The 16,786-nt window shown below is 46.8% G+C and overlaps 1 protein-coding gene across 1 annotated transcript in view; it reads right to left on the reverse strand.

Annotated features, from left to right (window-relative positions):
• Positions 1-16,786, reverse strand: part of LOC115472221 (CDK5 regulatory subunit-associated protein 2-like) — a gene marked incomplete in the record, with an annotated part of 793,551 nt that overhangs the window by 408,056 nt on the left and 368,709 nt on the right. The window contains 1 exon segment of the mRNA XM_030206415.1: positions 14,589-14,723. Within this exon segment, the coding sequence (XP_030062275.1) occupies positions 14,589-14,723 (135 nt within the window).

The raw sequence follows: 16,786 nt of genomic DNA on the forward strand, positions 1-16,786 counted from the left end.
AAAAACTCAGAGTCTCCTACCTGTACTCCTCTAATCTCCGGATGCTGCATCATTTCCCGAAGAAGAGGATCCAAGGATAAAATAAACAAAAGAGGAGATAAGGGACACCCCTGCCTCGTCCCTCTATAAATCCGGAAAGATCTCGAACGCTCTCCATTTACCCACACATAAGCACTCGGCTCCGAGTACAGGACCTTAACAGCCTCTAGAAAAAAACCCTCAAAGCCATAAGTGCGTAGAACAGCAAACAAGTATGACCAACTGACCCGGTCAAACGCCTTTTCCGCGTCAAAGCTAACTAAAAGCGACGGAAGGCGTCTCCTGGCTACCACTTCTAGAGAGGTCAACAAAGAGCGAACATTTTTCACTGCCGTCCTTCCCCTCACAAAACCTACCTGGGACTCTTCAACCAGGGGCGGTAAAACTAAGGCTAATCGATTGGCTAAGATTTTAGCATACAGTTTCGCATCTACGTTGATTAAAGAAATAGGTCTATAAGATCCTGGGTCCATCACATTCTTCCCCTCTTTAGGTATCACAACAATTTGTGCTTCTCGAAATGTAGCAGGGAGCGTCTGCGTAGTCACCATTGAGTTAAACAAAGTCAATAAAGGCCCCTGAATCTGATCGTAAAACTGTTTATAAAATTCTATTCTATAACCATCAGGTCCAGGAGCCTTGTGAGAAGCACTCTGTTGTAAAGCCAACATCAACTCTCCCTCTGTAAATGGTGCATTCAATCCCTCCTTCTGCTGATCAGAGAGGCCAGGTAACACCAAATTATTCAAATATAGCGTGCTATCTAACACTACATCCCGATCCGAGGCATATAACGCCTCATAAAACTTACCAAAAGTGTCCGCAATATCTCTAGCCCCTCTTACCATCTTCCCATCCCCAGCTTTTAACTGTGAGACCCGATTGCTCCCCTCCTTCCTGCGAACCATCCTAGCCAACATGCTTCCTGCCTTGTTACCATATTGGAACAGGCGATATTTATAATAGAGCTGAGTCTTGGCCGCCCGCTGATGTAATAACTCATTTAATTCTTTCTGCGCCTCCAAAAGAGCCACTCTATATGAAACTGTAGGTGAGTGCCCATATGTTCTCCGTAACCTCTGGACCATGCCTCCCAGTCGAACAATTTCCCTATCCCTCACTCTCTTTTTATAGGCTGAATAAGAAATAATATCTCCTCGTAGCACAACCTTTGCTGTTTCCCAGAACAGAGCCGGTTGATTTGCATGAATGCCATTATGATAAACATAATCCTCCCATCTATCCTTTAAATATTTATGGAATCTCGAGTCTCTTACCAACTCCAGGGGGTATCTCCACATCCAATTGTCCCGGCCCTTCAATTGACCCATCAATGCTAACCATATCAGCGCATGGTCAGAGACTGCGTACGGGCCAATCTCCGCCTTTTGCACCTGAGAAAACAAGGAGTGTGAGACAAACAAATAATCTAGGCGGGACTGAGAACCATGTGCCCTGGAAAGATGGGTGTAGTCCCTTTCAGACGAATGTAACAGCCTCCAAACATCTACTAATGCCAGGGCTTTGCAGAAGGAGGACAGCGCTTTACGACTCCCCCCCGGACTCTGGCAAGCTGGAGTGGAACGATCCATGAGAGGGTCGCATACCAAGTTAAAGTCTCCCCCCACAATCAGCTCCCCTTCTGCATGCGGAGACAATCTCTTAATCAGGTCCTGAAAAAATTTTCCATTAAACACATTGGGGGCATAGATATTGCAAAAGACCAAAGGGCGGCCATTAATTTCCACTTTAGTCAGAACCCACCTACCCTCCGGGTCGGCCCAAACTGAGCCGACCCGAAGTGGGATGTTTTTTCGAAAGAGAATCAGTACCCCTGCCCTCCGACCCACCGCAGGGGCCTCCACCAAAGATCCCACCCATCCTCTTTTAAATTTGGCATGTTATCCAGAGGAAAGATGTGTCTCTTGAAGCAAGGCCACGTCGGCCCTCTGTCTCTGTAACTCCTGCAGAACTTTAGTTCGTTTAATAGGGGAGGAAACCCCCCCCCACATTCCACGAAACTATTTTAAGTGAACTCATAATTCCAGTGATCATACATTCGAATTACAATGTTAGTTTTACCAAATAACAAGAGAGAAGACCTCCCAGCCCTTGGGCCTCCCCCCCTCAACCAACCATTCCAAATATTCTTTTTCCCTAGTCTTCCCGGATATCTTCCCAACCCCCCCTCCCCCTCCCTATCCCTTGTCTATCCCCTGTAAAACCCTTCATGGCTCCTAAAGAGAAGCCCTATCACGCGAGCTCCCCCCCCACCTATGTATGTTCCATTAGCAATCACACTTCTCAAGTCATCATTATCTTCCCACTCAAATATGGCTCCGATGCTTATATAAACAAAACAATCATATATGCAATCCCCCTCTTAAAGACCCCAAGAAACAGAACAAATATCATTGCATTACAGCATATGGTATAACAAGGTCTTGTCAAGTGTGTTCTTAGGAACACCGAGCTCCAAATAAACTTCAGGCAGCAAATTCATGCAGTCCCTTTGAGTTTCAAAAGTTCTTGTCTACCAGACTGGAACATTCATGCCGGTCCCTCAGCCCTCACAGCCTGTTGCGCGAACTTCAACGCCTCCTCCACCGTGTTGAAGAACTGCTGGGACCCTCTATACCAAACCTTCAGCCGGGCAGGATAAAGTAAAGCGAATTGAATTTTTTTCGTGAACAAAAGTTGGCACACATCTCGATATGCTCTCCTCTGTTGAGACACCGCCATGGAATAATCCTGAAAACAACGCACCACACAGTTCTCATACTTCAGCTGCTCTACTTTCCTGAGCGCTCGAAATATCTCCTGTTTGTGTGCAAAATTGAGCACTTTAAATATCACCACTCTGGGCCTCTGATCTTCTTTTCTCAGAGGACCCAGCCTGTGGGCGCGCTCCACACGCAGCGGGCCTGTTACCAATGTTAAGTTAAGTGCTGTAGGGAGCCAGGATTCCAATACCGATCTCAGGTCTGTTTCTTTAATATTTTCTGGAAGACCTATCATTCTGATGTTGCTCCTCCGTGCCCTGTTCTCAAGGTCCTCCAATTTGGCCTCTAAGTGTTCCACTTTTTGTTTCAGGGTCTTATCTGATTTTTCCTGTCTCTGCACATAGTCTTCCACATCTGATAAACGCTGCTTGTACTGGGCAAACTCCGTCTGAATACCGCCCAACTTATCGTCTATTCCCTGTAGTTGTTCTGTGATTCTTTGTAGTTTTAAGTCTACAGAAGCCTCCAGCATTAAAGATACCTCTGCAGCCCACGCGGAGCTCACCGTCGGCGGACTCCCGCTCCTTACGTCCGCCATCTTGGATTCAACGATCCGACTTCTCGTTCCCTCCTTCTTCCCCGACTTCGCTGCCATCCGCCTTTTCTTGGTCGCGTTCGATTAGCCCAGATATTAGCTCGGTAGTTCCCCTGTATTTCGGGTGAATCACCAATTTCGCCGATGCGTTTTATCGCCGTTATATCTCAGGCAGGGAGGGAGCTCTGCACGACGACAGCCACCTTCTAGCCGTGCATCACGTGATCTCCACATTGACTTTCCTGCATCTAAAGTTTGATATACTCTCTTTTAGATAGTTACAGGAGACCTGTACTATTTGGCCCTTTGACAGAGGACAGCAGAAAAAACATCATCACAGTTGGGTGACGTCATCAAATAGAGACAAGGCATGGATGCTACTCAGAATTCTGAATATTCCAGAAGTCTTTGGCAGCCACACCGGGTATATGCACCATGCCATCCCACCAGCCTCAATTGCGCTGGACCAGCAATTAAGTTCAAAAGTTTAGAGAATACAATTTCTAGGGGAGGAGGGAGGTTCTGTAGTAACACGTGTCCTGCTGTACTCAGAGAACACCTACTACAAGGTGAGTAATTTCACCTTCTCTGAGTAGAAGCAGGATAACGGTAGGGAAGTATTGTTTTCCGTAACTTTAGCAAATACTATGTGGCAGCACAAGTAAAGGCCCTACTCAAGTGGAGAGGGAGCTCCAGTAAAAAGTGTGTATTTCATTTGCATAATTCTAGCCTGGTTAAAGTTCCACATTGGTCAGTAGGTCTCACCTGTTGTAGGCCATTTCTCTCACCTGTTTTTTTATTTTTAGACAGCCTGGCAGCTCGAGATTCTCTCAGTCTGAATACTGCATCCTGTTTGTCCTTGAAGAAAGCAAAGTTACTTACCCATAGCACATGTTCTCCAAGAACAGCAGGATGCTGCTGACTGCCCTACCCACCTTCTCTTGGAGTTGCATTCTATTATATTAGCCTGACCTGGGGAGTATCTCCACATCAGGACTCCACTGATGATGTCACCCATCAGACAAATCTTGGTCCCATGAGGACTGAAGTGTCAATGCTGCATAATAAATTGTAAAACCCAGTGAGCATGGTCCAACACAATGTCAGCCCATGCACCTTCCTCCAACCAGGAATTCCCTATCAATTGTGGCACAGAGTGATCAACACCAGGTGCTACTCAGTGTGTTTCAATTGGGGTGGGAAGATCTTCTACTTCTTCTTTGGGGAAACAGCTCTAAATAATGTTTATCAGCTCATAGAGTTTTGGCTAAGCATTAGAAGGTTCCCGGAGGCCCCATCAATTGAACTTTGGAAGACTTACATAAGGAATGTGGTACTTATGGAACATCTCACTGAGGCACATTTGCACAAGGATCCTCAGAAATGACCCAGTTGGGATCAGCTGGATGCCTATCTTAAACAGATATGACTTCATTTATGTATACATTAAGTAACTGCTTGCAAGTACATTCCCAGGCACTGATCGACCCAGATGAGAGCTCCACAGCACGTGGATCAGAGTGCCACTACCGCAAAATCCCAACAAGGAACCCAGTATCACATGATAAAAGTACAACTGACACAAACTCAGCTTGCAGTGTGACAGCTAGTTAATTCAGTGCACCGCTCAGCAGGAGGATTACCGCAAAATGACACAGAATATACTTACTTACAACTCCCACTGTATGCACCACTCAGCAAAAGGAGAGTCACTTTGATCCACGACTAGTAACAAGAGCACTTTAATAAGAGCTGCATTATTCCATGTAAAAGAAAGACAGCCCCTATACACACACTTCTGCACGGAACATGGCATGCAGTACTACCTGGGCTCTGATCGATCGCCAGAAAGAAACCATCCACACGACTTGGAAGGTACCACCCCACTACTAATAATCATTTCTATAGCACTACTAGATGTACACAGCAATGTACAGTGGATATGAAGAGACAGTCCCTGCTCGACAGAGCTTACAATCTAATGAGGACAGAAAAACAGGACAAATAAGGGATAAGAGAATTACTAAGGTGGGAATGATAAAACACGGGTACTGTAACAAGTGATTAAGGGGTAGGAGCAGCATCAAAAAAAGTGGGCTTTGAAGACGGCCAGAGATGGAGCTTGACATACCGGCTCAGGCACATGGTGCAGCAAGATAAAAGGAATGTAATATGGAGTTAGCAGTGGAGGAGAAGGGTGCAGATAAGAGAGATTTACTCACTGAATGGAGTTCCCAGGGAGGAGTGTAGGGAGAGATAAGAGTGGAGAGGTACTGAGGAGCTGCAGAGTGAATGCACTTGTAAGACAGTGTTTGAACTGTATGCGGAAACAGATAGGGAGCCAATGAAGTGACTTGAGCAGAGGGCTAATATGAGCATAGCGACATTGGTAGAATATAAGTTGTGCAGCAGAAATTTGAACAGACTGAAGGGGAGAGAGATGGCTTAGTAGGAAACCTGTGAGAAGTAAGTTGCAATAGTCTAAGCGAGAGGTGATATGTGCATAAGGGTTCTGGTAGTGTGCTCAGAAAGGAATGGATGAATCTTGGTGATATTATAGAGAAAGAAACGACAGGTTTTAGCAGTCTGTTGAATATGTGCAAAGAAGAAGAGAGACTAGTCGAAGATGACCTCAAGGTTACGAGTTGATGAGACAGGGAGGATGAGAGTGTCATCCACAGCGATAGAGAATGGGGGAAGAGGAGAAGTTGGTTTAGGGGGAAAGATAAGAAACTCAGTCTTGGTCATATTTAGTTTCAGATGGCGGTGAGACATCCAGGCAGCAATGTCAGACAGGCAGGCTAATACTTTGGCCTGGATTCCTGCTGAAATTTCTGGTGTGGAGAGGTAGATCTGGGAGTCATCATCATAAAGGTATAATGAAAACCATGGGATGAGATCAGAGCACCAAGTAAAGAACTATATTTGGAGAAAAGAAGAGGTCCCAAGACAGAGCCCTGAGGTACACCAACTGATAGTGGGAAAGAAGTGGAAGAGGATGCACCAGAATATACACTAAAAGTACGATGGGAGAGATAAGAAGAAAACCAAGAAAGAACAGAGCCCTGAAATCCAAGTGAGGACAGTATCAAGGAGTAGGCGATGATCAACAGTGTCAAAAACAGCAGATAGATTGGGAAGGATGAGAACAGAGACCTTTGGATCTGGCCAGAACAGGTCACTGAGATGAAAGAAAGTCAAAACAGCAGCAGTGAACGTGGCACGTTCAAGTATCTTGGACAGGAAAGGGAAGAGGGAGATTGGGCGATAGTTGGAAGGACAGGTAGGGTCCAATGAAGGGTTTTTGGGCAGTGGTGTGACTACTGCACGTTTGAAGGCATCAGGAACAGTCGCAGTGGAAAGTGAAAGACTGAGGATATGACAGATAGAAGGGATGACAGTAGGAGAGACAGTACTAAGTAGATGGGTGGGAATACGATCAGAGGAACAGGTAGTCAGTTTCAAGGAGGAAAGAAAATGTGTAGTTTACTCTTCAGTGATTTCAGAAAAGTACGAAAAGGAGGCAGGGGCTGAAGGAGAGAATGGACTAATGGAAGGAGAGGTGGAGGTGACTTGGTTGAGAATTCAAGTTTAGTCTTGTGAACCTTATCGTGTTACTCTCACACATAAGGAGTGACATGGGCTGCACATGTTTATCCACTCCTACCCTAGCTAATATTTAACCATCTCTCTGACCTCATGTGCATCTTTCTTTAGTCACCTTATTTTCTTACTGTCTTACCTATCTATATGTTAACCATTTCTCTGACCTCACGTGCAACTTTCTTTAAATTAGTCACCTTATATCTAACTCCTCTTACTCTCTTATCTATCTATAGGTTCCATATTTGCTTATACCCTACAATGTCAATTAAAATGTACGTATTGTGTTGACATTGTAAGTAATATACTATTCCATACTTTGTATTGTTATTTGAATATTTTTACTGCTGTAATTGTCTATTGCTCATGTTTGATTTATTCTTATTGTACACCGCCTTGAGTGAATTCCTTCAAAAAGGTGGTAAATAAATCCTAATAAACAAATAGATAAATAAATACATGAAAGTACTCAGCCAGAGTCTGGGGAGAAAGTGAAGGGAGAGTTGGAGAAGAGGTAATGGATGTAAGAAAGTTTGATGCAGACAGAGTGGGCATTCCACAGAGCGCATGAGAAAGAACATAACATAAGAGCGGCCATAAGGGTCAGACCAATGGTCCATCTAGCCCAGTATCCTGTTTTCCAAATAGTGGCCAAGCCAGGTCACAAGTACCTGGCAGAAACCCAAATTGAGGCAGAAACCCAAATTGAGGCAAAACTCCATACTACAAATCCCAGGGCAAGAAGTTGTTTCCCATTTCTGTCTCAATATCAGACTATGGACTTTTCCTCCAGGAATTTGTCCAAACCTTTTAAACAGATACGCTAACCGCTGTTACCACATCCTCAGGCAAAGAGTTCCAGAGATTAATTATTCATTGAGTGAAAAAATATTTCCTTCAATTTGTTTTACAAGTATTTCCATGTAACTTCCTCAAGTGTCCCCTAGTCTTCCTCACAATATATAGACATATATATTCCCTACCCTCTACCTGCACCTTCTCCCCTCCCCCCCCCCCAACAAAACAGCAACCTTTAACAAACAGGTATACATAAATGAAGTCATATCTGTTTTAAGATAGGCATCCAGCTGATCCCAACTGGGTCATTTCTGAGGATCCTTGTGCAAACGTGCTTCAGTGAGATGTTCCATACGTACCACATTCCTTATATAAGTCTTCCAAAGTTCAATTGATGGGGCCTCCGGGGAGCTTCTAATGCTAAGCCAAAGCTCTATGAACTGATAAACATTATTTAGAGCTGTTTACCCAAAGAAGAAGTAGAAGATCTCCCCACCCCACCAACAAACAATACAGGAGTCAGCTCAACCCCTTGACCAAATGTAAAAGCCATCTCCTGGCCCACTTTATCCCAAAAAGAATGAGCTAACACGCAGTTCCACCAGAGATAGAACACAGCACCCACTTCTCCACATCCCCTCCAACATAAATCAGACACTGTATTATCCATTTTATATAGTTTAACTGGAGAGTAGTGCCAGTGCATTAACACTTTTATCTTAGCCTCCTTTATACTAGCACACACAAGATTGAGACAAATATTCCTCCGTTGTACATTCATATAGACATACTTGTATTTAAGAAAGCTTCCATGGACCTTTACAGTAGGTTTGTAGGAACTTCAGCTCTGTACTGGCATCTGTTGCAGCAACATAAGGATCATGCATATTGTCCTACTTTCTTCAGAATTTTACTGTTAGATTATCTATCTATATATATCTATACACACACACACACAAACATATATACATACACACACTATATATCTATACTAGTAAAAAAGGCCCGTTTCTGTTAGAAATGAAACGGGCGCTAGCAAGGTTTTCCTTGGAGTGTATGTTTCAGAAAGAGCATGTGTGAGAGATGGAGCGTGTGTGTCAGACAGAGAATGTGAGAGAGAGAGAGAGAGAGAGAGAGAGAGAGACAGAGTGTATGTGTTTGTGCGAGAGAGAGAGTGTGTGAGAGACAGTGTTTGTGTTTCTGTGTGACACTGTGTGAGAGAGAGGGACAAAGACAGTGAGTGTGTGAGAGTGTATGTGGCAGACAGAGAATGAGTGACTGCGTATGTGGTGTGAGGAACCCCCTCACCCTCTCCCTGCCCCCTTGCAGCCAGGCATGTGCAGCGACCCTCCTCTCCCCGTGTTCCCCCTGCAGCCACCCATGTCCAGCATCCCCCTGCAGCCACCCATGCCCATCAACCCTCCTCTCCCCCTGCTGCGTCCTTCCTGTCTCCCCTGCTCCCCTTGCAGCCACCCATGTGGTCTCAAGCCCCCCCTCAGCATCCCTCCTGTCCCCCTGCAGGCACGCATGTGCAGCGTCCCTCCTCTCTCCCCTGTCCCCCCTACAGCCAGCCATGTCCAGCGACCCTTCTGTCCCCCTGCCCCCCCTGCAGCTACCCATGTCCAGCGACCCTCCTCTCCTGTGCAGCCACCCATGTCTGAGGACACTCCTTTCCTTTTTCCCTGTTCCTCCCCTGTGGCCAGCCATGTCCATCGATCCACCTGTCCCCCCTGATGACCACCAACCCTTCTGTCCCCCTGCCCGCCCTGCAGTGTCCGTCCTGTATCCCCTGTCCCCCTTGCAGGCACCCATGTGGTGTGTGGAGCCCCATCCCTATCTCCCTATTCCCTGCCCCCCCTGCAGCCACCCATGTGCAGCGACCCTCCCTTCCCCCTGCTTCCTTCCAGCCACCCATGTCCAGCGAGACCCACCCTTCCCCCCCCCAGCTAGCGCAGCACCCAAAGAAAGCTCCTTGTCCCCCCCTTCGCGCATCAACCGACCCCCCTCCCCACCATGGCACATCACCAAGCCCCTCCCCCCCCTCATCAACCCCCTCGCCACCCGCAACCGCTAATACAAACTGTGTCCGGCGGCTGCTGCTTCTGCTATTCAGCAGCAGCAGCCCGTACATAAAGAAAACAAAACAAAAAAAACCTCCAAAAACGCACCTCCGTTGAGAAGCATCTCACATTGGCTGAAGTCTCAGCATGCGCTCCTCCTCTCCCCTCTGATGTCTCGGCGTTTCTCCGGGGTCTTCCGGCAGGGGCACTGACGTTGAGGGGAGGGGAGAGGAGGAGCGGCTGCAGAGACGTCAGCCAATGTGAGATGGTTCTCCACGGAGGTGCGTTTTAGGAGGTTGTTTTTTTGTTTGTTTGTTTTCTTTATGTATGGGCTGCTGCTGCTGAATAGAAGCAGCAGCAGCCGCCAGACAGAGTTTCTATTAGCGGTCGTGGGTGGCGAGGCGGTCGATGTGGGGGGGAGGGGCTTGGTAAAGCGGCGGGGGAGGGGTTGGGTGATGCGGCGAGGAGGGAAGGGGCTTTCTGATGCCCCGTTGCACGGGTTGTTGTGGCGATGCGGCGGGGGGGGGGGCACTTAGAGGTGCACCGTCGAGGCTGTTTGTGTGTGTGTGTGTTTGTGTGTGTGTGTGTTTGCGTGTGTTTGCGTTTGCGTGTGTATGCGTGTGTGTGTGTGTTTGCGTTTGCATGTGTTTGCGTGTGTTTGCGTTTGTGTGTGTGCGTGTTTGTGTGTTTGCGTTTGCGTTTGCGTGTTTGCGCGTGTTTGCGTGTGTGTGTTTGCGTTTGCGTGTTTGCGTTTGTGTGTTTGCGTTTGTGTGTTTGCGTTTGCATTTGTGTGTTTGCATTTGTGTGTGTGTTTGCGTTTGTGAGTGTGTGTGTTTGCGTGTGTGTGTGTTTGCGTTTGTGAGTGTGTGTGTGTTTGCGTTTGTGAGTGTTTGCGTTTGCGTGTTTGCGTGTGTTTGCGTTTGTGTTTGTGTGTGTGTGTGTTTGCGTTTGTGTGTTTGCGTTTGTGTGTGTGTTTGCGTGTCTGTTTGCGTTTGTGTGTTTGCGTGTGTTTGTGTGTGTGTGTTTGCGTTTGTGTGTTTGCGTGTGTGTTTGCGTTTGCGTGTTTGCGTTTGCGTGTTTGCGTTTGCGTGTTTGCGTTTGCGTGTGTTTGCGTTTGTGTGTTTGCATTTGCGTTTGTGTGTTTGCATTTGCGTTTTTGCATTTGCGTTTGTGTGTTTGCGTTTGTGTTTGCGTGTTTGCGTTTGCGTTTGTGTGTTTGCATGTGTGTGTGTGTGTGTGTGTTTGCGTTTGTGAGTGTGTGTGTTTGCGTTTGTGAGTGTGTGTTTGCATGTGTGTGTGTGTTTGCGTTTGTGTGTGTGTGTTTGCGTGTGTGTGTGTTTGGGTGTTTGCGTTTGTGTGTGTTTGCGTTTGTGTGTGTGTGTGTGTGTGCGTATGTGTGTGTGTGTGTGTTTGCGTGTGTGCGTTTGTGTTTGCATTTGTGTGTTTGCGTGTGCGTTTGTGTGTGTGTTTATGTGTGTGCGTTTGCGTGTTTGCGTGTGTGTGTGTTTGCGTGTGTGTTAGTTTGCATTAGCGGTCGTGGGTGGCGAGGCGGTTGATGTGGGGGGGAGGGGCTTGGTGAAGCGGCGGGGGAGGGGTTGGGTGATGCGGCGAGGAGGGAAGGGGGGTAGGGGCTTTCTGATGCCCCGTTGCACGGGTTGTTGTGGCGATGCGGCGGGGGGGGGCACTTAGAGGTGCACCGTCGAGGCTGTTTGTGTGTGTGTGTGTTTGCGTGTGTTTGCGTTTGTGTGTGTGTTTGTGTGTTTGCGTGTTTGCGCTTGCGTGTTTGCGTTTGCGTGTTTGCGTTTGCGTGTTTGCGCTTGCGTATTTGCATTTGTGTGTGTGTTTGCGTTTGTGAGTGTGTGTGTGTGTTTGCATTTGTGTGTGTGTTTGCGTTTGCGTGTGTTTGCGTTTGTGTGTGTTTGCGTTTGTGTGTTTGAATTTTTGCGTTTGCGTTTGCGTGTTTGCGTTTGCATTTGCGTGTTTGCGTTTGTGTGTGTGTGTGTTTGCGTTTGTGAGTGTGTTTGCATTTGTGTGTTTGTGTTTGCGTGTGTGTGTGTGTGTGTGTGTGTGGGTGTTTGCGTGTGTGTGTGTTTGGGTGTTTGCGTGTGTGTGTGTTTGCGTTTGCGTATGTGTGTGTGTGTGTTTGCGTTTGCGTGTGTGTTTGCGTTTGCGTGTGTGTTTGCGTTTGTGTGTTTGCGTGTGCGTTTGTGTGTGCGTTTGCGTGTGTGTGCGTTTGCGTGTTTGCGTTTGTGTGTTTGCGTGTGTATGTTTGCGTGTGTGTGTTTGTGTTTACGTTTGTGTGTGTGTGTTTGCGTGTTTGCGTTTGTGTGTGTTTGCGTGTTTGCGTTTGTGTGTGTGTGTGTGTTTGCGTTTGTGTGTGTGTGTTTGGGTGTGTTTATGTGTGTGTGTTTATGTGTGTTTATGTGTGTGTGTTTGCGTTTGTGTGTGTTTATGTGTGTGTGTTTGCGTTTGTGTGTGTTTATGTGTGTGTGTTTGCGTTTGTGTGTGTTTTTGTGTTTGCGTGTTTATGTGTGTGTGTTTGCGTTTGTGTGTGTGTTTGCGTTTGTGTGTGTTTTTGTGTTTGTGTGTGTTTATGTGTGTGTGTTTGCGTTTGTGTGTGTGTTTGCGTTTGTGTGTGTTTTTGTGTTTGTGTGTGTTTATGTGTGTTTGTTTGCGTTTGTGTGTGTGTTTGCGTTTGTGTGTGTTTTTGTGTGTGTGTGTTTGTGTGTGTGTTTGTGTGTGTTTGCGTGTGTGTGTTTGTGTGTGTTTGCGTTTGTGTGTGTGTGTTTGCGTGTGTGTGTGTTTGTGTGTGTGTTTGCGTGTGTGTTTGCGTTTGTGTGTGTGTGTGTTTGTGTCTGTTTGCGTGCGTGTGTGTTTGCGTGTGCGTGCGTTTGCATGTGTTTGCATTTGCGTTTGCGTGTGTGTGTTTGTGTGTGTGTTTATGTGTGTGTGTGTGTTTGCGTGTGTGTGTGTGTGTGTTTGCGTTTGCGTGTGTGCGTTTGTGTGTGTATGTGTGTGCGTTTGTGTGTGTTTGGGTGTGTGTTTGCGTTTATGTGTGTTTGGGTGTGTGTTTGCGTTTATGTGTGTGTGTTTGCGTTTGTGTGTGTGTTTGCGTTTGTGTGTGTTTTTGTGTGTGTGTGTTTGCGTGTGTGTGTGTTTGCGTTTGTGTGTGTTTGCGTTTGCGTGTGTGTGTTTGCGTGTGTGTGTTTGCGTTTGTGTGTGTGTGTTTGCGTGTGTTTGCATTTGTGTGTGTGTGTTTGCGTGTGTTTGCATTTGTGCGTGTGTGTTTGTGTCTGTTTGCGTGCGTGTGTGTTTGCGTCTGTTTGCGTGCGTGTGTTTGCGTGTGTGTGCGTTTGCATTTGCGTGTGTGTGTTTGTGTGTGTGTTTGCGTGTGTGTGTTTGCGTTTGTGTGTTTGCGTTTGTGTGTATTTTTATGTGTGTGTGTTTGCGTTTGTGTGTGTGTTTGCGTTTGTGTGTGTGTTTGCGTTTGTGTGTGTTTTTATGTGTGTGTGTGTGTGTTTGCGTGTGTGTGTGTTCGCGTTTGTGTGTTTGCGTTTGTGTGTGTTTTTATGTGTGTGTGTGCGTTTGTGTGTTTGCGTTTGTGTGTGTGTGTGTGTGTGTTTGTGTGTTTGCGTTTGCGTTTGTGTGTGTGTTTGCGTTTGTGTGTGTGTGTGTTTGCGTTTGTGTTTGGGTGTGTGCATTTGTGTGTGTGTGTGTTTGCGTTTGTGTTTGGGTGTGTGCGTTTGTGTGTGTATGTGTGTGCGTGTGTTTGCGTTTATGTGTGTGTGTTTGCGTGTGTGTGTGTTTATGTGTGTGTGTGTTTGCGTTTGTGTGTGTTTATGTGTGTGTGTGCGTTTGTGTGTGTGTGTTTGCGTTTGTGTGTGTGTTTATGTGTGTGTGTGTGTGTGTGTGTGTTTGCGTTTGTGTGTGTGTTTATGTGTGTGTGTGCGTTTGTGTGTGTGTGTTTGCGTTTGTGTGTGTGTTTATGTGTGTGTGTGTGTGCGTTTGTGTGTGTGTTTGCGTTTGTGTGTGTGTTTATGTGTGTGTGTGCGTTTGTGTGTGCGTTTGCGTTTGTGTGTGTGTTTATGTGTGTGTGTGCGTTTGTGTGTGCGTTTGTGTTTGTATGTATGTTTGTGTGTGTGTGCGTTTGTGTGTGTGTATGTGTTTGTGTGTGTGCGTATGTGTGTGTTTCTGTGTGTGTTTCTGTGTGTGTGTATGTGTTTGTGTGTGTGTGGGGGGGGGGGGGGGGGTTGCGGGTGACTTTTGTGGTCGTGTGGTTGGTGAGTTTGCCAGCAGTCTGTAGCGATGCCTAGGCAGGGGGAGGAGTACGGAAACACTCCCCCTGCCTGGGTCGTTGTTTGTTGGAGGGGGTTGCAAGTTGGTAGGAGTGCCTTTATGGATCCCTTTACTCTCTGTGTTCCGCCCTCGAGGGCGGGGCAGAGAGACATGGTGAGTTGGATGGCTTCACCACCATGAACTTACGAACTGTTTAGGGATTTTGCAGATGGCTTCAGCAGGTTGTCTTCAGAATGTTGAGGTAGCGTTTTATGTACAGATGGGGTGTGGCTGAGGGCGGGTCTATGAGTGAGGGTGACTGGTCCTAGCCTATGAAGACTACAGGATTTTTGTGCTTCTCTGCCTTGGAGTGAGCTTCTCTGCCTTGGAGTGAGCTTCAGTACGTTCAAGGTGGGATTTATTAATATAGATATCTATATATATTTATTTAGTATGGAAAAAATTCTTTGTACGTAAAATATAGGTGGTACTCACATAATTTGTTTGATCGGCTTCCTCGAGTCTCTCTTGCAGTGAAAGGACCATTACTTTTGCTTTCTCCAGCTCCTCAAAAACTTGACTTAAAGAGGCTTCAGGATCAGCTAACTGCTTCTGATTTTCATTTAACATCTAGAAGATTAAGATCATAAAACAGAAGCAAAATGGTACAGATTTCAGAATACAGCACTGTAAAGGATTCTTTCCTTTTTCTCTCTTTAGTGGGCAGGACAAAATAAATATGCATAATCCAGATTTTTCAGCAACAATTGCAAAAAGTTAAACTACCAGTTTTATTTGGAACTAGTAAAAAAGGCCCGTTTCTGACAGAAATGAAACGGGCGCTAGCAAGGTTTTGCTCGGAGTGTGTATGTTTGAGAGAGAGTGTGTATGAGAGATGGAGTGTGTGTGTCAGAGACAGAATGAGAGAGAGACAGAGTGTGTGTGTGTTTGTGTGAGAGAGTGTGTGAGAGACAGAGTGTCTGTGTGTGTGAGACTGTGTGTGTGTGACAGAGAGATAGAGTGTGATAGACAGAGAGAGTGTCAGAGAGAGTGTATGTGAGAGACAGTGAGTGTGTGCCCCCCCTCTCTCGCAGGTCCCCCACCCCCCCTTTCTGGTCTCAGGACCCCCTCCCCACCTCCCTCTCCCCTGCCCCCCCTCCAGCCATCCATGTCCAGCGACCCTCCTCTCCCCCTGCCCACCTCCAGCCACCCATGTCCAGCGACCCTCCCCTCCCCCCCGGCGCATCAAACCCCCTCGCCACCCGCAGCTGCCACTGGTAACGCTGTCCGGCTGCTGCTGCTTCTCCTGTTGAGCAGCAGCAGCCACTACAAAAAGAAAAAAAGCAATAAATGTTTTTAAACATCAAGTGTGGCACCGCAGACAGCCATCAGGCATTGGCTGTCGGCTCTGCAGCCGCTCCTCCTCTCGCCTCTCACGTCGCTGCGCTCCTCCGGGGCAGTGACGTGGAGGCGAGAGGAGGAGCAGCTGCAGAGCCGACAGCCAATGCCTGATGGCTGTCTGCTGTGCCGGCTGTCTGCGGTGCCGCGCTTGATGTTTAAAAACATTTATTGCTTTTTTTTCTTTTTGTAGCGGCCGCTGCTGCTCAACAGGAGAAGCAGCAGCGGCCGGACAGTGTTAACAGTGGCAGCTGCGGGTGGCGAGGGGGTTGATGTGCTTGGGGGGGGGGGGGGGGAGGGGGTGTTTGATGTGCCGCAGGGGAGGGCTTGGGTGATGCGCCGAGGGCATGTTTGAGCGGCACAGCTGATTCCCAGGCAGGGGGAGGAGTAGGGAAACACGCGGAGCAAGTTGCTCCGCGTGTTTCCCTACTCCTCCCCCTGCCTGGGAATCAGCTGTGAGTGACGTCCGCCTGGCTACGGAGCCTAGCTCAGCAACTCCAGGAGCCACGGACACAGGCAGCTACTTCAGAATGTTGGTGGTGAGAATTATTATATAGGATTGTAATTTTTATCCAAGTTATATCAGTTCAATCAAGGAAAGCCTTCACTTCACTATGGGATGAATTTGCAGTAGACTAATCAGCGGTGAGAAAATACAGTTATTTACTTGTTTTAAGTGTTCTCCAAGGACAGCAGGATAGGAAACCACACACATGATATCATCCAAAAGTGTGAGCGGGAACTTTTCTCCAGCTCTTTTTCAAGAACTTTTGAGAAAGTATCAATGTGCATGTGCGTCTTTTCACTCCCTGCTACTGTCATGTGGGACCCACTCATTAGAAACGTTTTAGAATACAACTCATTGGAGAAGTGAGAAAATTAAATAACTATTTTTTCCAAGGACAAGCAAGCTAGTTGAATCTTTACACATGGGACTCACTAGCTACAGGATGCCTTCAACAGAAAAGAAAAAGAACGATACCAGATGTTCTGCAATGAGCAAACATCAAAACCTTTTGGTGGCAACAAGCATCAAACTAAGTTTCATATCTCTTTTTTTGATGAGAAAGCCAGCCTGAAACAGAGTAATAGCCCTAGCGAGGATGGAATTGGATTCTGAACTCCAAATAGATTTTGGAAGACTGTCTGGCCAAACCTACTTTCACATCTAGAGTCCTGTTCTAAACAATGTGATGTGAATGAATGGAGCAAAGTCTATGTTACAGCCCTGCAAATCTAAACAATGTGATGTGAATGAATGGAGCAAAGTCTATGTTACAGCCCTGCAAATCTTT

This window comes from Microcaecilia unicolor, chromosome 6 (genome assembly GCF_901765095.1).
Source record: "Microcaecilia unicolor chromosome 6, aMicUni1.1, whole genome shotgun sequence".
NCBI classification, from domain to species: domain Eukaryota; kingdom Metazoa; phylum Chordata; class Amphibia; order Gymnophiona; family Siphonopidae; genus Microcaecilia; species Microcaecilia unicolor.